This window comes from Lissotriton helveticus, chromosome 5_1, assembly GCF_964261635.1.
Source record: "Lissotriton helveticus chromosome 5_1, aLisHel1.1, whole genome shotgun sequence".
NCBI lineage: Eukaryota > Metazoa > Chordata > Amphibia > Caudata > Salamandridae > Lissotriton > Lissotriton helveticus.
In genome coordinates, this window is record NC_136065.1 from 1,375,754,644 (window position 1) to 1,375,775,972 (window position 21,329).

Sequence of the window (21,329 nt, forward strand, 5' to 3'; positions counted from 1 at the left end):
GAATTCAGCAGTACATTCAGAGAACTTCTTGGATAATTAATTGAAGCTCCTAGACTTCACACTCTACAGGGGTATTTTGCATTAATACACAATGACATCAATAACTCTTTACTACAGCCTACCAATTCATTGGTTATGTTAACACATCTAGGGTTACGTTGCCTAACCCCTTCTCTCCTTTGTCACAGAATGAATCTCCAGGGAAGTAGAAAGGTCAAGGCCCTTTTCTCTGCTTATGGACCTGTTTAAAATAGCTGTCAACCTTTTATCCCTTTTTACCCAACACTTCCCTCTTCAGACTCCCACTCTCCTTACTGTCTGGGTGGCAGATATGCCACAGTCCATAGGCCTTCAGCTGGTACCCGCCTCTCAAGCTCCCCCGATCAGCTGCTTCCCTGCACTGACGTGGGAAGAGCCTTGCCGGCCTCCTCAGCCCAAGCGCGCGTTCTCCTGTCAGCGCTGGCTAGGGGGCCTCGTTTCAGGCTTAACGCGGTGATTTCCTGCGTCTGCGGATCACCAGGGGTTAGATGGGCGGTCGGTTGCCCAAGCGCTAGTTCCTCCAGCAAGCGCTCACAAGTAGGGGGTTCCGCTGTCAACGCGGCGCTCCGGAAAGTCGTCTGGCGCCACCTCAGGCAACCCGATGGACGCGCTGATCTCTGGGGCATGCGCGTTCCTCGCAATGGCTCCACCTCTCAGGTCGCGCTGCTCGTCGGCGCCTGCGTGTTCCTCCCCGGACCTCGTCACGCAGGGAACACTGCACCCCTGGGCCTGCTCGATCCTAGGCCCCTCCTGCTGAAAGAAGCGGTCGCGCTACTGGCTTGCGCGGAAGCGTTTCCTCGCTTCTCCTGACGCGCCTGGTGCCCCCGGGGTCCCGCAGACGGACCACACTGCGCCGCTCCTCACACGCTGCTGCTTTCCTCCCCCGGCTCCAGAAGAAGTACCTCACAGATCGGGCACTCGCTCCTCCAGGTGCTCCAGGCTCCACAGTTCCCCAACCACCTCAAGGCGCTCCAAGGGGACCATAAATGACTCGCTACCCTGGTAGGTGCAGCGCTGGGCAGGGCATATAAGACTGAGTTTCAGAAAGCAGATCCTGTCAGTTTCTACAGGAATGCTGATCCAGAAGGGTTTTTCTTCTCACGAAGCTTGTTTTCTTGGTCAATAACTGTTGTCTTGAGAGAGGGATCGGTCAAGGGCTAAAGGGGGAACAATCCTCTGAAGTAACTGTCAGCCTCAAATGACAACTAGCTGCTCTCAGTGTGTCCACCTCCTCTCACCACTGCCTCACTCCTCTACTCTGGGGTCAGCACAAAATGGCTGCTGGTCACTGGCCTTATATAGGGTGGCCTGAGACCTGCAGAATTCTCTAGGGTATTCTAGAAAGTTCCCTAATGTTAACCTATGGACCTGTCCTCCAGTGGTGTCCGTTATGGCAGTTGGTGGACACCATCTTAGGTTTCTTGAGATCCCTAGATTTTCAAGGGGGCTGACTAGGCCTCACAGGTTATGAGGGAAAAATGGCGTCATCGCCAAGGAGCACCTAGCCTCCTGACAGCATTAAAAAAAAATTCCTGATGGACATATGTAAAAATAAAAATAGAAAGTCTGGGAGGCTAAGGGGGACAAAAATAAATCATGGTGGTTAGAGTCTTCCCAGAAGCAGACAGGTCTAACAGAAGGGTATGGCGAGACGTGCGTCCCGTGCTCACTACATCACTGGATTCAAAGTAGCCTGGCTGATGAAGGGTGATGCACTGAAACCGGTCCAAGGAGGACCTGGCTTGGCAATTCAGGCTGGACTGTGCCCACAAGTGACAGGGTCATGACAGATTCGCATATGGCTGGGTCCAAACTGTGGTGAGCAAAAGAATGATGGATGTAACTCAGATCCTTGTGACTGGGGGTGAATGTTTGCATTGTCCAGCATCCCGTCCATCAATTGTTTCTTTTGCCTTTTAGAAGTTTCCATTTTTCTGCCCTAACCAAATATGCCTTTCTGACAGTGACTTGAGAGTCACATGCCTGTGAGAGGCTCTACTTCTGTGGGATGTGAATTCTTCCAGACATGGGGACAAAGTGGAATTAGCTGTGGACAGGATGGGTCATTCTGTTAGGATGACTGGAGGAGCTGCACACAACCCTATTTACAATTTAAAAAGCGTTGCCTGCAGTACACTCAAAGGAAGCTGATACCAGCCCTTAGTCACCCTAGACAGCAAGGAGCCAAACCCAGGAAGGACAGGGAACTGGTGAGAACTAGTTTGGTAGTGGGCCTGGGGTTGGCCCCCACGCAAAAACTGCCATTCGGGATAAAAAGTGGCGCACTCAGACCCCATTTCAGATCACGCCTGAACCTGTGTGAAAATTCAGATCAAGGACTGTTATGCTGTTAGAAGGTCTTTCTGTCTGAGGAAAGAAGACTAGACCTGATCCCTTAAACTCCAGGCCACCACAGTGGCTCCAGGTGCTAGCTGACTAGCCTCACGAGTGAGCTATAGGAACACAACAAGCTTCCAGAGGCCTCCCTGCAACTGCCCAGCTGATCAGCACCAACTGGATCTGCTTGAGCCCTGCTGCTGGCTCTGCCTGGAGTGAGTACTGATCCGGAAGAGGTGCTAGACCCTTGGTTGGCATCAGAATGTACTCCTGAAGTAAGGGTGAAAATCCTGAAATGTAGGGCTCCTCGTGACCACGGATGGGTCCATTTGTGCCAATACTCTGCTAACAATGATGACTCTCAACGTGAAAGTTCCAGTGAGTCATGCACTTCGCACCGGACAGGAACCGTCCACGACGATCCACAACCGCGAAGCTCCAGCAACAACTGCATATTCGCACTACAGCGACAACTGTCCATGACGCTCAACCTGCTCTTTGTGCTGAAAGCCTCCCCTACACAGACTCCTCCAAAGCGAATGGAACTCTTTGCACTTGACTTGAGAAGATAACTTCAGTGGGACTAAACACATTCCTGTATCCCACCAGCGTTCCATTGTGGTCGGCCTGAATGCGTGACTTTCCCCCATCTAGGACAACCAGAAAACCATAAGTGGCGTTTTCTGCTTCTTGGCACTATTTTTCACACAAAAAAGTAAAATCACTATCTCCGGTTCTACTGATTGCAATTTTGATGTTATGGTATCATTTTATTTCTTAAAATGTACTTTAATTTTCTAAATTGGACTGAAATGATTCTTGTGTTGTGTTTTTACTTTATTACTGTTTGAATGCTGCATTAATACTTTGCTCTTGCCTCTTAGTTAAGCCTCACTGCTTTTGTGTCAAGCTACCAGGCAGCCCGACTACTTATGATCCTTCCCTCCAGAGTATCAGCCAAACCTGCTATTAAGGCCCTGCACTGGCTGCCAGTGCGCCAAAGGGTGGAATTCAAAGCCATGTGCACTGCACACAAATTGATGAATGGAGTTGGTCCTACGATCCTTAATGACCTGGTGACTCCTTATAAGGCCCCCAGATCCCTTCGGTCTGAGAATGAGCGTCTGGCCAACATCCCCAAATACAGGAAGACACGGACGGGAGGCCGACACTTCTCAGTGAAGGCATCTGCCGGATGGAACTCCCTCCCCCGTACCCTTAGACTGGAACCCAGTTATCTGATCTTCAGAAAAAAACTGAAAACGCTCTTGTTCCCAAAATAAAGTCCCTTCCTTCTTTTCCCTCTTCTCTGGATAATACATTCAATATAGCGCGGGGATGCCTTCGGGTCACCAGGCGCTTTACAAATCGCTAAATAAATAAATAAATAAATAAATAAAATACCAGAGGGTTAAGCACAAGTTAATTTCAGAGACTTCTAGTGGATCCACCTGACAAGGATTGTGTTTATTATTTGGGTGGGGAACCCACCCCTCACAACTAATAACCCAATTTCTTATAGGAGGTAAGATGTCCTTACCTTGATTCAAGATCTAATAACTACTGCTGCATAAGGTTTCCCATTAAAATAACCAGACCATCCTTCAGAGAAAACTACTTTATAACAACAGCCTGCAGCACTGCTGGCTCTGAATGCAGTCCCGTTCAGCTGTTCAGTTACAAACTGCTCTACAGACACAATGGGTTCGGAATGATCTAAAGGTGCAAACTTAAAAACACAACTGGAAGAAACCGGTTTAGGATGGAGACAAGATCCACAGCCTGCATGACTTAAAACATGGCAAAATGCAATTTTCCACATGGATGCTCTCTGCACTGCTTATCCACTGTTGCAGAGTCAGACTGTGTCATTATTGGTTTGTTTTAGGAGTATTCCTCTGTACAGAGCTTCTCTGTTGGCAAAGGCGAATGATCCCGTTTTTTAAGTGTCAATTTTTGGCGTTATTATCTTTGCCTAGATTGGCTTTGCTAAAACACTGAGGAAAAAATATCTGACGTAATAGATTTCACCACCGAGTTTATTTATTTGAATCACTGGCACAGGCTCCTTCTCAGCAGCCTTTGGTTAAGTGACAGAATTCTTCTTTGAGACTACAGTTAAATAAGTGAGAAAGATTCATGTTTGTAGTATGATTATACGCATTTACCACTGCACGTCTTGAGAGCCTAATGTTCAAAAATATGGGAAAAGGTGGAGCTCTGGGAAGAGGAGTGCCAGAATACTCTGGTAAACGTACTTAATTTGTACAAAAGGCAGATGATGGAGTATGAGGCAACCCTTGTGGGATTAAAAAACAATCCCCAGGGGATATTGCAAAGTAGTGCAAGGATTTAAACTCTTGGACCGAGTGACCAATAAGTGCAGGTGGTTTAATTTTAAACTCAAACTCTACCAAGAACAAAGGTACTGATGAACAAGTTACTTACCTTCGGTAACGATATATCTGTAAGAAACAGTAGTTAGTATTAGATTCCTTACCTTAGAATATCCCCAGGCGTCAGTCTGGATCCGGAAACTTTTGCGTAGCAGTACCCCTGCGCGTCGGTAGGCGTCGTCTGCAGGCGTCCCCTGCGGCTCCGCGTCGTCGGCGTCGTGCGCCGTGATGACGTCGCTGGAGTATATAGACGCCGCCTCCGCGCGCTGACGTCAGTTCTTCTTTTTTCCGCGCCAGTTAGCGCAGATCCGAAGAGCAGTACTCCGGTCTTTTGACCAAGTTTTTTGTTAACTAATTGATCTTTACGGTGCCGGTAGGATGCCCGGTTTCAAGAGTTGTGACGAGTGCGACCGCCTGATGTCGGTCACCGACCACCATCGACTCTGCCTCCGGTGTCTGGGCGCGGACCACGACGTGGAGTCCTGCGTCGACTGTCGGGCCTTGACTGGAAAAGCTGGGCGGGAGCGGTCCCGCAAGCTTCTCGAGCTCCGGGTGTCGGCCCCGCGTCGAGAGCGGTCCCGGTCCGGTCGGAGGTCGAGGGAGCGGTCGAGGGAACGGTCGCGGAGCCGCCATGGGCGCTCCGGGAGTCGCCACCATTCCTCCGGCTCGTCAGGTAAGCACAAGAAGTCGGGGCGTCGCCATCGCACCCCCGACTCCCCCCGACGCCCGCGTGCTGCGGCCGGGGGCTCGGGTGACCCCACCCCCGCGGTCCCGCATGGGTCGCCGACGCCGTCTACCCCACACCTGTCGGTCCCTGGGGAAGGCGCGTCGCGTGAGGAGATCGAGGCCTTCCTCATTGCTATGAGGGCGAGGTCTTCTCCGGCGGGGCCTTCGGCGCCTGCGGGCCCGTCGGTCCCGTCTGGGGGCCCGAGCGGTTCGGGTGCTCCTGCCCCGGCGCCGCCGGTGGCTCCGGCCCCGGCGCCGCTGGTTCCCTCTGGTTCGTCGCCGGCTGGTCTCCCGGCCTCTCCGGCGTCGGTTCCTGTGGGCCAACCCGTGGTACCGCCCCCGCGTGGTGCAGCGACTCCGCCGTCGGCTCCGGCCGGCGTCGGGTCCCCGGCACCGACGCCGCGCGGCGCCACCCCCCTTTCCTCCCCGACTCCGGACTCGGAGCCGGACCGGCGTCGGCCGACGCCGGATCCGACGCCGATGGGGCCCGTTGACCCCGATGTCTATATCGTCGATCCAGAATATGGGTATGATGAGGAGGAGTATGGAGAGGGTTGGGAGGGGTCTGAGGACCCTCTATCCCGTGCCTGCCAGTATGATGTGGACTGGGTAGGTGATCTGGGTGATGCCAGTGGCCTGGACGAGTCGCCCAATGATGAACACTTTTCTTTTAAGCTTTCAACCCTCTCATATGCCTTTTTCTTAGGTTTGTAATGAAGAACCGATCGTTCAAAGAAAGGTCGATTCAATAGCACCTTCCTCTCCTATTTGACACCAGGAACAGCTAGATGTCTACGTAGCGGGACTCAGGAATGAGTTCAACTTAACCTCCTATTGAAGGGATGTGGCACTGGGCCAATTGACCTTCTGGTGGATCTGTTTGGGAAGCATGATCAATCCATGAGTACTCTAGAAATGTTCAGCAGGAGTACTCCACAGTGGTCCTGATCATGTTGGTTGTCTGATATGGCTGCACTCTAAATCTTGCGACTGGGTGCTTTTCCAAAAAAGTACGGCCGAGCGCATGCATGCAGAGGGCTTTCCTCCTTAATGACTAGATGCAGGCTTGTAACAGAGAAGGTGGCCATCAAACAGTCTTATTTTTGTTTTTTATTTAGTAGTACAGGTAGAAGCACAAATAAATATGAACTGTCACTGCTAAGAAATGCCCAAGTAGGTACAGTAAGTAGCAAAGCGAAGGCGCCCTGTCACGCATTCTTTACAATAAATGTGATAGGTGCAGTGCAGTCATGAAGTCTATGGTCTCCTATGAAAGCAGATCCCTCTTTGATATGAACAGGGATCTTGTCATCAATGGCACTGCAGGACTCCCGCACAAGAAGGACAGGAACTCTCCTAATAGAAACTTCTCATGCAAGACAAACATACGTGGTGTGGATCAGCTGCCAGGAAGAAACTGCGGCACCATACGCAATGCTTGAATTTGTTATTCAGTTGAATTGGGAGTCATATTTATGACCGAAGTAACAAAATCGAATTAAAAAAAAAATAGAATGAAAAAAAAAAACCTTTGTCATGAAAGTGAAACCGCAAAATCGCTCAAAAAGATGGAGGGATCAGAGAAGCCATTTCCCTTTGTTGAGTCCAAAACATGGGGAAAAAAACACAACAGCTCTGCAGAGACATTTGGAAACACACAATAAGGGGGAGAATTCTAAGGGCAAGGAGTAGAATTATTGCACTGAGTCCATCTGGAAAAAAATTAAAGTGACATCTAAATCTTTCGGTCCTTCATTTAAGAACTGAAACAAAAACAATGGAAGAACTCTATTCTCCGCCGCTCCCTGCCATCCAATTCTATTCCCTACCGTTGTCAACAGTCAGCGCTCCTAATTTCCTACAATTCCCTAGATCTGGTACTCCTACTTCGTTCTGTGCAATCTCAACAACCAGTGCTCCTACATCACTCCTTACAGCTCATCCACAATTGTATTCCCCACCACAGACAGCACTCAAACTAAAACTTGCATCTCCTCCATGAAGAACAGTTCTCTATTAAAAACCACCCACCGCCACATACAAACAAGAAGCACTTATACACCATTCCTTGCAGCGCCCTCAGTCAGTCCTCGTGGTGCGGGTGTTTTTTGTGACACACATCTGTTGAGATACCTCAAATGACTCCGCCGCTACAAAGGCGTCATGTAGTCCGGTCCATCCTAGCAGAAGCCTTAAGCCAACATCCATGGGATGCATATTCAGGTCTCCTCCTAGTATTAGCACATCCGCTCCCTTCGAAGTGTGGCTGAAACAGAAGAACAACATTCAGTACCAGCAAAAGAAGGCACAGTCATACACTGGCAGTACTCTTACAGCAGCCGTCAGTTAGAAGTATCACACTGTGCCCCAGAATCAACACTTCTACACCATGTCATAGGCATCGCCAAATCACCATTCCCCAAGTAGCACTGACGTGGCCAAAACTGCCTTCTCTTGTGCATATGCTGCGAGTTCTGCCACTGACATCAGCTTTCTCACCACCACAGCAAAAAACTACAGCTGATGTGCCCGAGTCTTTATATCATCAGCGAGACCTTTTTAAAATGCACCAGAATCTGTAACAAAGAACACTTTACCATCATACCTATACCCAGAAAATCCCTCAGAACATCAAACAAATCTTACTTTAAAATTTCACACGAGCACAGACTTAAACAACACCACAAACGCCTTAGCTACACTATACCAGCACAGTTACTGCTCTTGTAACTCCTACAAATAATCTTGTATCACCTTTTACAATCATTAGAAACTAACCATGAGCTACAAGCAGCATGCCAACACGATGTATAAAGCCTGCCTACTTGCACCACCTCCTCCATCCAGAGAACCTATCCCATTTCCTGCAGCCTGAATACCTACATCACCCACAACAGTCAGTGATCCTATGCTCCACCATGCAGCTTGCGCTCCTGAAACAATTCATACCGATCATCCATTTCACCGTATGCTTTCATAGGCTGTACGCCTATGGATCAAACTCTTACAATACAATCTACTATTCCACTACAGTTGACCCTCTATTGGCAGTACAACTTGCATACCTCTCCCACAACGTACACATGTTAAGGATCACTTTCTGAGCTAACCCACTGCAGTGTTGCACTCACTCCCACAGAAAGCCCACTTATACAGTCAGCCAGTTAAAATGTCAGGGCTTGCACTTGTCACGGCTAACATCCTTAATTAACATCATGTTATTTTATGTACACTCTGGCCGTAGAAAGAGATTCTTGAGTTAAGACACACATAACTAAGAGACATACAGTGATGGGTTAGCTTTGAGGTCCTGTTCACAAGTATTCCGAGTGGCTCAGGAATATAGTTTATCTGAAGGAAACTTATAAAATGCTCATCATACAGACCAGATCACTAGACCATAAAATATTGGGTCAGACTTCTACACATACCTACTAAAGAAGCCCTGATCTTAAAGCAGATGAGATCTGGAAGTGCACCACACTTAGACTGGCATTCAGCAGGAGCCTAGTGGTGCTCTTGACTTAAGAGCTCTGTTTCTTTCTATTATGTTTCAACTTTGCATTCCACATAACTGTTTGCTAGAATATCGGTACTTTCAAATGTCCATAAAGGTTTTAAAAATGAAAAAATAAAATCAATAAATACCTAAATAAAAAAAACTCTTACAGCATATGACCAGCCTGAACTCGGACACCTTTGTTGGAGTCACCAGTCTTGCTGTCTGTGACAGCCAGTCATCTTACAACATCCACACCTTCTCCCCTTACAGTTTCCTAAACTTTTTTTCAGGTGACAAAATAAGACGTTGAGATTAATTTTGCGAGTTATCTTGATTGGAACAATCCTAGGGACCTTTTTTTCTTACCAGTTTTGCAAAGAATCGCACAGCATTTTTTGTCACTATTTCCACGTAGTTTATCTGGAGTAAACCCGTCCTTATCGCCATCCCTAGCCCATGTTTTAAACGTTGTCCTTGCCCAAATCCTTTATCTAATTCTATCATTAATCTATCTTTAATAATAACCCAAAGATCACACCATATCCTACCCTGCATATTAATATTGTCCTAACTCTGGTCTAAAGCGTTACTCTGGGCTAGTCCCTGGTCCAAGTGCATCACTTCAGCCAGTTCTTTTACCAATAAACACTCACATACACATTGCATTATGAAGAGCTCCAATGTGCACATATGAGGCAATGCCTTGACCCTGTGGGGATATGGTCTGTATAGCGCTGGGCAAGTCCCAGTGCTACAGAGGGACTTGGTATGTGGAAACCTTGAGCAGCCCCGAAGATCTGCACAAGTTGATGTATACTGTGTGCTCACTTTATGAACTGTGCCAGCTCCCAGGCCTGTAGAACTCTGTGAGGAAGGTAGGTGTCCTTCTCGCGGCTGTACTCTGCATGCAGCTAGGAGAGGATAAAAAAAGTTACATGAGGGTGCAAAATATATACTGTCTAAGCAAGCAAAATTCAGTACAGCAGTCTACAAATACATGTGTATGCAAGCAAGCTTAGCACAGGCAGCACTAGTGCAACAGTATAATTTTCCTGACACATAGATGAAGAACTGCAAGCTTCCCTTACCCACACAGGATGCAAAGGAAGCGCAACTAGAATGCCTACACAAAACATGTGTAAGACTAATAATGAGAACAAGACAGCTGGCATACAGAATAAGTCATAGCAGTGGCAGAGAAATAGATCTGCTATGCGTGGTGAAACAAGCAGAACTGTACCAAGGGAGGGCTGCAGTTTGCAATTTTCCTGATCTCTTCAGGAGAGAGGATAACATGCCTCTTAAGAGCAAGCATTGTGTTCAGATATATCTTTTCTCAGGTCAGAGAGACACCGGTCACATTGTAGCATGTGTGGTTGGGTCTGGAGATAACATAGGTTGGGTCTGCCAGACTAAAGAGTTAAAGGCCAAAAAAAGGATTGAGGGATTAGGTATGATCATCAAGACCATTTGGCTGTTTTGAATTCAAGATCCAACCCTTGATCTAAATACTCAGTCAATCAGCTTGCACAAATCAACAGCAACAGTGGGAAAATTAAACAAAGAGGCTCTCGTTAAAAGTTAGGCGGAATAGGTGAGATATTTACCACACATTGTAAATATTATTCATATACAGCTCATAATTCCGATCCCTGTGCAAAAGTGTTTGCACGGGGGTCGGAATTTAGCACTGAACTTCTAATCAGTCCAGAAGTTCCAGGTAACGTGGTACAGCAAATAATCAATATAGCAAAGGTGAAAACAGACAGTGTTGCCAGTAATTAGGTAAAATAGTGTATTAGCATTGATTTGATGCCTGCCGAGCGTATGGTGATAAAGTATGCTGTCCTGCCTCTGTTCCAAGAGTGCACCCCTCTCCAGGAAAGATGACCCAGAGGCAGTGCTGAAGTATTTATGGTATGCAACCACTTCACAATGGAATATTTTAAAAACAAGGATTACCGCAGTTTGATACGCCAGGTGCTGATTTGCAGCCATAAATGGCAGATACAGATTGAGCAATAATATGGGACAGACCAATTCCAAATTGTTGCATTTTACGCTCATTTTCTGAATGCATGAAAGTGTCTATGCTATGGGCCTATAATGGCAATGCTGGCCATTTAAGAAGCGGTATAAGAAGCAAACAGATCAGCAACAGGTAATCCACATTATGGATCACTACAGGACATAAGCCTTAGCAAAGTTTACCCAGCTCCTTACCCAAAAACAAAACAGTACGTACTATTCTGCAGATCAATTGGATGAACGTGTTTTATACCGACCAGGAAAAGAATATAGGCTGCATAAATAAATATACATCATATAGAATGTGAATAGGTAAACTTGAGTCGATAGCCTCAATTGTAAGGCTTGCACTCTGCACATACCATAACCGCATACGTGATTAGTCGTGGAGTTGGATCTTAAACCTGTAGAAAAACATACCGAACCTTGAGGTTTTCCTAAAAGATCAGGGTCCCAGCTATTTGTGATAAAAACAAGACAGAGTTAAGGTTTGTAATTGAATCCTATGTATAGAAGATCTCCTGGGCTATAAGAAATGAGAAAGGCTGGGCCTAAATGCAGAATAAAGCACAGATCCGCGCATTGTTATGTAATGGACTGTAAGAAAAGGAAAAGGCTGGTGCCTACACAAAAAAAGCATTGATCCATGCTACGACTATATAAGGGGCCGAGCGACAAAATTTACCCTATCTAAAAATTCAGATTTGCTAATAGTTACAGTATTTCATGTTATCCATGATACAGTCTTTGTTTGGTGTGTTTATTAGGAATCATTTCAATACGCCCAAATCTAATAATGTGCGTGCAATAAAGTCATGTACTATGAAGATGTAATGAAAAAATAGTTCACATGATTCTCAATTTTCAATGACTTTGGGATTGGGATTTCATAGCCCTAAAATGTTCTGTGTTTTTATAACACATGGAAGTCCATGAAACTTGTCCTGAGGAGACCAGGTAAGCAATATATGGCTGAAGCATGTCAACAATCACACACGAGGTGCCATGTTGGAAAGAAAGTAATAAGAGACATTGATAAAGGAAATGATAAGGAAAAAGAAGCATTTTCCTTCAATAACATTTTCCCTTTAAAAATATTTTCCGTGAAAAGAAAAAAAAGATATATAAGACGCTTAAAGAAAGGTGTCTCAAATAAACCACGAGTACCCTGTAAATACAGAACGACTGAGGTTTTGAATTGACTTTGTATTGTCACATAAGGCAAGATGAATAATAAACGCAATGAATGTGAATGCTACTGGTCAGACCAACTGATTAGTATGCATGGAATAAGGCACTTCTATAGAGGTTACAAAAAGTAATGCAAAGAGAAGGAAGAGGTAATGGCCAAAGGAACACAGAGGCCAAGATCTTTTTCTTGCCCCATGCATTATTCCTGCCAGCTTCATTTCCTCCACTAACAACAAAGAGCCTAGGATCATATCAAATATCATTGATACACTATTAGAAAAATCCCGGTGGAACATCTAAATTATATAATGTATGCTCAGCCAAAACGTACAAGGTTTAGAGAAAAAGACAGGAAAGACCATCTTGTGACTGATATGGAAGCCTGAATAATATAAGGAATACTACCTGGGTCGTACAACAGCAAAATCTTATTATGATCATGTGCCCGTAAAGCAGAACTGGGGTACGAAAATGGGGCAATCAAAATCGTTAACGATTACCCAGAAAAAGTGCAAACCCTGAGGAAAACCTTGTTTCAGTAAAACAAAAGTTGAGAACTTACGAGTGCCCTGCTTGTGCCCAGGTCCACTAAGTGACCTCACTCTTTTTCTCCAGGATAGGGTAAGGGCCACTCCATCTGTCTTGGAGAGCCCTTGGTGCCACTGGCTCCAAACCCAACACCTGTTGCCCAGGTTGAAATTCAACCAGTGCAGCTTTTTGGTCATACCAGTGTTTCTGTAGCTCCTAGCTGGCCTCAAGATTCTTGGATGCCTTTTCCATACACTCAGCCATTCTGGACCTTAGGCCACAATGTCTTGCTTGGGTTCTTGGAGAGGCCTCTCCCAGCCCTCTTTCACAAGACAAAGTGGTCCCCTTACAGGATGACCAAACAGAAGTTCAAAGGGGGGAAAACCCTACTCCCTTCTGTGGCACTTCCCTATAAGCGAAAAGCAGGCATGGCAACAGGACATCCCATCTCCTTTTGAGTTTTTCTAAGAGTCCCATGATCATACATTTTAATGTCTTGTTGAATCTCTCAACAAGGCCATTGGTTTGTGGATGGTATGGGGTAGTAAACTTGTACTGCACACCACACTCCTTCCACATGTGCTTCGGGTAAGCAGACATGAAGTTGGAACCTCTGTCTGAAATCGCCTCCTTAGGAAACCCTATCCTGGTGAAAACACCCAGGAGGGCCTAGGCTAATGCAGGGGCTGTAGTAGTCCTAAGGGGAATTGCTTCAGGGTACCTAGTAGCATGACCCACTACTACTAGAATTAATTTGTTCCCTAGGTTGTGGGAGGTTCAAGTGGACCCACAATGTCCACACCTACCCTTTCAAAGGGGGAGCCGCACCACTGGCAGTGGTATCAGGGGGGCCTTTGGGTAGTCACCTGTCTTGCCACTCGCCTGACATGTAACACAGGAGCTCACAAACTCCTTCAGCTTTTGATGCATCTGGGGCCAGTAAAAGTGACTGACTAGCCTGTCCCAAGTTTTGTTTTGCTAGGGGGATGTCATGAGCTTAAATTAGGAGGAACTCCCTGTACTTCTGTGGTACTACCACCCTCCTTGTGGCTCCAGGAGTGGGGTTTCTTGCCTCAGCATACAGTAATCCCTCTTCCCAATAAGCTCTGTGGGTACCACTGACATCTCCTTTTGCTTCTGAAACAACTTGCTGCCTCAGGCTTTCAAGAGTGGGACAGTCTTGCTGACCCTGGCAAAGCTCTTCACTAGTGGGTCCCCCTGGGCCCAAGAGTTCAACCTGGTAAGGCTCAAGCTCCATGGGCTCGGTTCCCTCTAGGGTTTCCAAGTCCTCTCACTGAGGAGAGGGGTCCTGAGAGGTTTGCTGTGTAGAAGCTGGTCCTCCAGTCTTCTTGCTTTTTCTCTTGGTTGGTTGGGCCACACTTTCAGGCTCCAAACCTACTTGTTCACCCTTCTTTTTGCTCTGTGCTCTTGTTTGCACACACACCAATTCAGGGATACCTAGCATGGCTGCATAGGTTACTTGCTCAACCTCAGCCCAGGCTGAGGTTTCTAGGTCATTTCCAAGCAGACAGTCAGCTGGCAACTTCTGAGAGACAACTACCTGTTTCAGGCCAGTAACCCCTCCCCAACCTAGTGTCACCATAGCCATAGGATGAATAGTGGTGACACTGTCAGCATTGGTGACTGGGTGAGTTTTCCCAATCAGGTATTGCTCTGGGGAAACCAGTGTATTTCTCACCATAGTGACACTGGCACCTGTATCCCTCATGGTTTCTATTCTAGTTCCATTAATGTAAGGGTATTGCAAATACTTCTTCAGGTTGGGTGGCCACACAGCTACAGTGGCAAACTCCACTTCCCCCAAGGAAACTAGACTTGCTTGAGTGTATTCCCAGACTTGTTCTGGGCACTCCTCTGATCCCATCTGTAGACTTGCTGCCCCAGGAGTAGCTGTACTGGGTGCCTTAGGGGCCTTGTTGTGGGGGCATTTTTTGTCTACAGATAAATGTCCCAATTTATTACAGTTGTTACAATAGGCCTTGGAGGGATCAACTTTCTCCCCCCTATAGGGCTGAGGCACATAGGGAGTACTTTGGGACCCACCCACCTGTACAGGTTTTTGGGGCCCTTTGGAAGACTCAGACTTTTTATCTTGGGGATTCACCACCTTTACCCTGGGGAGGTTTTGTAACCACCTTCTTTCGGTCGCCCCCAGTGGTTGTCCTTGTCACCCTAGTCTTGACCCAATGGTCTGCCTTCTTTCCCAATTCTTGGGGAAAATTAGACCTAGGTCTACCAAATGTTGATGCAGCTTTTCATTTGTGCAGTTACTCAATATATGTTCCTTCATAAACAAATTGTAAAGTCCAGTGAAATCATGCACATTATGTCCAGCTAACCAACCATCCAGTGTCTTTATTGAGTAGTCCACAAAGTCAATCCAGGACTGGGTCTGGGTTTTGTGAGACCCCCTGAATCTAATTCTGTATTCCTCAGTGGTGAGTCCAAATCCCTCAGTGTTCTTCATGAGGTCATAGGACCCTGCATCTGGCCCAGAGAGGGCCAGAAGCCTGTCTCTGCAGTTACCAGAGAACAGTTCCCACAGGAGTGCCGCCCCAGAGAGGTTTCTTTACTCTTCTTATTTCACAAGCCCTCTCAAAAGCTGTGAACCACTTGGTGATGTCATCACCTTCCTCAAATTTAGGGACAATCCCTTTGGGGATTTTAGGATCAGAATTCTCTTCTCTATCCTTATTTGTATTATTGCTGCCACCATTGATGGGTGCTAAACCCATCTTTTTCCTTTCTTTTTCTAGAACCAGGAGTCTGGACTCTAGGTCCATTTTTGTGGCCAGCTTTGCTAAAAAGCTGTCCTCTTCACTGGGGTACCCCCAATGTCTTCTATGGGACCTAGCCCACCTGTGTGAGGCCTAGGATCCCAGAGATTGATTCTTGTAATAAAGGGTATGGGGGCCCTCTCCTCTCTAGAGATGAGTGGAGGGGGAATTATCCTCCTACTTTGACACCTCTCCCTCTTCTGACTGGTCATCACCATGCTCAGAGGGGTGGCCTTTAGCATAGTCAGCCAGGAGCTCCTGGAGCCCTTGTTTGGTCAGATGCAGGCCCATTGCTATATTTTAAATTTTGCATAAGGACCTCAATTCCTTGAAAGGCAAGTGTAAGTAAGGTGTGAGGTCGAGCTCCTCAACCAGGTCCATGGTGTTATCTTCACTAACAGCTGGGTTTTGTTGAGACATTCTAACCTGACAGTTCTAACCCTCTACCCTCGACTATAGTGACTTATTTTTCTAGAATTCTAATGGGACTTTAAGCAAGGCACTGACAAGACTTTTAGTATCTTGGAAAAACCAATTTCAGATTTCTAAAAGCAATTTGAAGAGTTCTGTCGTGTGATCAGATGGTAACCAAGTAGTCCAACAAATGCAAGTTTATATCTTACAGCTGATCCACCAAGCCCAGCCTGTGCCTGAGTGATCCAAGACCACGAGGACGTCCCCCCGGCAACTGGGACCCGAAGTCCAGTGCCCATAGACCCTCCTCGACGAACCAGGGGACGCCTGCAGCCTTAGAACCAGGGACCCCTCCAACCGCGACCAGCTGAGGGTAAGATTTCCCGTCACCAAAAGACACCCCATGCACCCGGCGCCCTGCGGCCCCCTGTGCCTTCCTTTGGGGTATCCACCTCTTCTCCAAGATCTCAACTTACCTCTCGAAGTGGTGGTCGCACCTGAAGAATCTCCGTCCCCGAGTCTGCAGCCTTTGTCCACTTTTTAACTTTCCCATTGGATAACATTGAGAGCCCGACGGCTCAAAAGCACCCTGTACCCAGCCGCCCGAGTGCCGCTGGAAGTGCAACTACTACTCTACTCTACTTCCCCACTTGCACTGAGTAAGTGACCAGGAGCTCAGCTCCCACAGCCGGGTGGCCTGCTTGCTTGCAGCCACCAACCAAAGGCCCCCTACCCTCCATTGGATTGCATTGGGCCTACTCTTTCTGCACCCGGGTGCCCCTGTGCCGCTGAGGGTGTAACAACTGTACCTTTCCGACCCTGGGAGACCACCGAGTCTATGCCCAGAACCTTAACTCTACCAGTCGCACAAGTTACTACTAAGAGACATTAGTTAGTATTAGATTCCTTACCTTAGAATATCCCTAGGCGTCAGACTGGATCCGGAAATTTTTGCGTAGCAGTACCCTTGCGCGTCGGTAGGCGTCGTCTGCGGCTCCGCGTTCGGCGTCGTGGGCGCCGTGATGACGTCGTCAGAGTACTTAGACGCCGCCTCCGCGTGCTGACGTCAGTTCTTAGACACAGCTTTTCCGCGCCAGAAACGCAGAGCCATGTTAAAAACCAACACTGGTGCCATTGAAACTAGGGCCCTGAAAGGGGACAACCCTAACCCTAGATATTGGTTCGCAGAACGGGGAGGATGGGTGGGTCGGTAAGGAATCTAATACTAACTAATGTCTCTTACAGATATATCGTTACACAAGTAGTAACTTGTGCATCTGAAAGAGACACGTTAGTATTAGATTCCTTACCTTAGAATAGATACCCCAGCAATACCAACCCCGGTGGTGGGTCTGCGAACCAATAATCACACCAGAAAGTCCTGGAGGACGGAACGGCCAAAGAAGCCATCCCTCCGGACTTGGCTGTCCAGGCAGTAGTGTCTAGCAAACGTGTGCAGCGATGCCCACGTAGCTGCCTGACAGATGTCTTGTAAGGGCACTCCCCTGCCCAGGGCAGTGGTAGTCGCCGTGGCTCGGGTAGAATGAGCCCGCAATCCAACAGGAGGCTCCTTTCTAGCCAAGGAGTAGCATGCCTGGATACACAGGATGATCCACCGGGAGATGGTCCTCTTGTGCACCGCTTTCCCCTTCTGCGCGCCCACGTAACCAACAAAGAGTTGGTCATCCACCCGGAACTGGCGTGTGCGATCCAAGTAGAATGAGAGCGCACGTTTTGGGTCCAGACGGTGGAGCCGCTCTTCCTCTTTAGAGGGATGCGGTGGCAGGAAGAAGGTTGGCAAGGTGATAGACTGCCCGATGTGGAAGGCCGTGACAACCTTGGGCAGGAAAGAAGGTTTGGTACGCAGCACCACTTTGTCCGGATGGACAGAAAGGAAAGGTGGAGTACAAGAAAGGGCCTGGAGCTCACTCACTCTCCTGGCAGAGGTGATGGCAACCAGGAAAGCAGTCTTCAAGGTAAGAAGGCGGAGAGGACAGTTATGAAGTGGCTCAAAGGGAGCGCACATCAGAAATGTAAGAACCAGGTTCAAGTCCCACTGAGGCATCACAAACGGAACAGGAGGAAACGTGTGTGTGATGCCTTTAAGAAATCTATTAACAATAGGGGACTTGAACAAAGAAGGTTGATCAGGCAGCCTGAGAAAGGCTGAAAGGGCAGAAAGGTAGCCCTTGATAGTGCCCAGAGCAGAGCCCTGCTGGGCAAGAGAAAGAAGGAAGAGAAGGACCTCAGAAAGAGGCATTGAGGGGATCCACAGCCTTTGCTGTGCACCATGCCACAAATCTGTTCCACCTGCAGGCGTATACCGACTTTGTGGAGGGACGCCTGGCTGCCAGAATGATGTTACAAACTTCAGGAGGCAAGTCGAATGGCCTCAACTGTCGCCGCTCAATCTCCAAGCATGGAGGTGGAGACTGGACAGGTTCGGGTGGAGGACCGTCCCCTGCTGCTGCGACAGAAGGTCCTCCTGAAGAGGCAGACGAACCGGGGGATCGACTGACATACTGAGTAGCTCTGGATACCAGTACCTTCTCGCCCAGTCCGGAGCCACAAGGATGACTTGGGCCCGGTCGCGCTTGATCTTCTTCAGCACTCTGGGCAGAAGTGGTATAGGCGGAAAGGCGTACAACAGACCGCAACTCCACTCGGGACGAAAAGCGTCTCCGAGCGAGTGCCGCCTTGGAAATTCCAACGCGCAGAACTGATGACATTGCGCGTTCTCTTCGGTGGCGAATAGATCTAACCAAGGCTCTCCCCATCGCTGAAAGAGGCCTTGCGCCACGTCCGAGTTCAGACGCCATTCGTGATCCATCATGCACCGCCGGCTGAGCTCGTCCGCCCTGGCGTTCAGGGAACCTGCCAGGCGAAGAGCCTCTTGACAAAGGATCCACGACCCCACCCCGCCTTGTTTGTTGCAGTACCACATGGCGGTGGTGTTGTCCGTGAACACCTGCACTACACTCCCCCGGACAGAGGGGAGGAATGCCTTCAGTGCCAGACGAATCACCCTGTGCTCCAACAGGTTGATGTGAAGCCGGGTCTCCGCCGGAGACCAGAGGCCTCTGATCTCCGCCTCTCCCATGTGGCCTCCCCAGCCCTGGAGGGACGCGTCCGTCACAACTACGTGCTCCGGTTGAGGAAGGGAGAGGGATCTGCCGCTGACCCAATCGCGGTCCGTAAGCCACCACTGCAGCTGTCTCGCAGTGCCCTCCGAGATCAGGACGTGGTCGGATAGGTTGTCCTGATGCTGGGCCCACTGAAACTTCAGGTCCCACTGCAGAGCCCGCATCCGCCACCTGGCGTGATGCACCAGTAGGATGCAGGAGGCCATCAGCCCCAGAAGCCGCAGCATCAACCTGACCGAAACCCGGGATAACGGCTGAAAGATGGGAATCAGAGCCTAAATATCCCGGACCCGCTGTTCGGGCGGATAAACCCGAAACCGCGCCGAGTCCAGAACCGCTCCGATGAAGAGGAGCTTCTGAGAGGGGCACAGGTGTGACTTCGGGACATTGATGGAGAACCCCAGCTGGTGCAGGAGGTCCGCCGTCGTCTGGAGGTGGCTGACGACTGTCTGGGGCGAGCCCGCCTTCAACAACCAGTCGTCGAGGTAGGGGAAGACTGAAACCCCTAACCTGCGCAGATGAGCTGCGACCACCGCCATCACCTTGGTGAACACCCGTGGGGCGCTGGTAAGGCCGAAGGGGAGCACGGTAAATTGAAAGTGCTCGTGGCCAACCATGAACCGCAGGTAGCGCCGGTGGGCAGGCAGGACGGGGATATGAAAGTAAGCGTCCTGCAAGTCCAACGCTACCATCCAGTCTCCTGGGTCCAGGGCAGCTAGGACCTGAGCCAGTGTCAGCATCTTGAACTTCTCCTTCAGGAGGAAGCCGTTGACGTTCCTTAGGTCCAAGATAGGGCGTAGGCCCCCTTTGCCCTTCTTGGGTACCAGAAAGTAGTGGGAGTAGCAACCACACCCTACTTCTGGCCCAGGAACGCGCTCGATGGCCCCCTTGGCCAAGAGGGCCGTAACTTCCTCCTGCAGAAGTCGCAAATGATCCCCTGACACACGGTGGTTCTGCGGTGGCATGGCTGGAGGAGTCGCCTCGAAGGGGAGGGAGTAGCCCCTTCGGACGATTTGCAGCACCCACCTGTCCGACGTGACAGTGCGCCAGTGGAGGTGGTGATGGCGAACCCTGCCCCCCACTGGCGTCACATGGGCCTGAAAGCACGGACTAGGAGGGTTTTGAGGCGGATGCTGCGGGGGAAGGTGTGGACTGACCTCGCCGCTGCCCCCGACCGCCCGGACGGCGGTTCCCACGGCCGCCACCGCGTTGGGTATTGCCCTGCGGAGCGTGGCTGGCGGCGCGTGTGGGCGCACCCCTTCCGTGGCCACGAAAGGAGTGAAAGGCAGCCGATTGCTGGCGCTGGCCCGAGAGGCCCAAGGACTTGGCCGTAGCCCTGGAGTCATTAAAGCGCTCAAGCGCATGGTCTGCCTTGTCGCCAAAGAGGCGACGGCCATCGAACGGCATGTCCATGAGCATGCTCTGGACATCTGCCGAGAAGTTGGCGGACCTCAGCCAGGCGTGGCGTCTGACCGCCACCGTCGTTGCCATCGCTCTACCTAGCGAGTCGGTGGTATCCAGCCACACCTGATGGAATACTTTGCTGCATCCCGGCCCTCCACAAGGGCTTGGCCGAGTTTGGCCCGTACCTCCAACGGACACTCTGGCAGCACTTCCGCGACCTTATCCCACACAGAGTGGGTGTAACGTCCCAAGAGGCAGGCGGTGTTGGAAGACCGCAGGCCTAGACTAAGGGATGAGAAGATCTTCTTCCCATACTGGTCATACCTCTTGGATTCCCTGTCCGGCGGGGCCGACGGGAATGCGGTCTTGGAATTGGAGGCCTGGATGACCAGGCTCTCGGGGGTAGGGTGGGAGGACAGGAAACATGGGTCGCCCGGGGCTGGGCGGTGGCGTCTGGCCACGTTCCTATCTACGGGCGAACCCGTAGCGGGCTTGGACCAAGTGCCCAGAAGAACGTCGGTCAAGGCCTCATTAAAGTGCAGCAGAGGCTCGGCCGAGCTTGACTGCGGTTTAAGGACCTCAGTGAGGAGGTTAGTCCTCACGGCCGCGACGGGGAGCTCAAGGCCCAAGGCCTTGGCAGCCCTCATCAGCACCACACTATATGTTGCCCCCTCCTCCGAAGCCACGGTAGGAGGGGAGACAAAACCAGTGTCTGGAGAGGTGTCCAGGCCACTGGCCTCCCCAAGGTCTCCTGTCCAGTCCTCATGAGACTGACACTCCCTGGTCAGAGGGTCCTCAGACCCCTCCCAATCCTCTTCATCAC

The 21,329-nt window shown here is 49.5% G+C and overlaps 1 protein-coding gene across 1 annotated transcript in view; it reads right to left on the reverse strand.

Moving 5' to 3' along the window:
- Positions 1 to 21,329, reverse strand: part of SMPD2 (sphingomyelin phosphodiesterase 2) — a 178,693-nt gene that overhangs the window by 67,590 nt on the left and 89,774 nt on the right. The window contains exons 7-8 of the mRNA XM_078644323.1: positions 9,829 to 9,911; positions 7,632 to 7,764 (exon numbers count right to left, since the gene is read on the reverse strand). Of these exons, the coding sequence (XP_078500449.1) occupies positions 7,632 to 7,764; positions 9,829 to 9,911 (216 nt within the window). The remainder of the gene's footprint in view (positions 1 to 7,631; positions 7,765 to 9,828; positions 9,912 to 21,329) is intronic.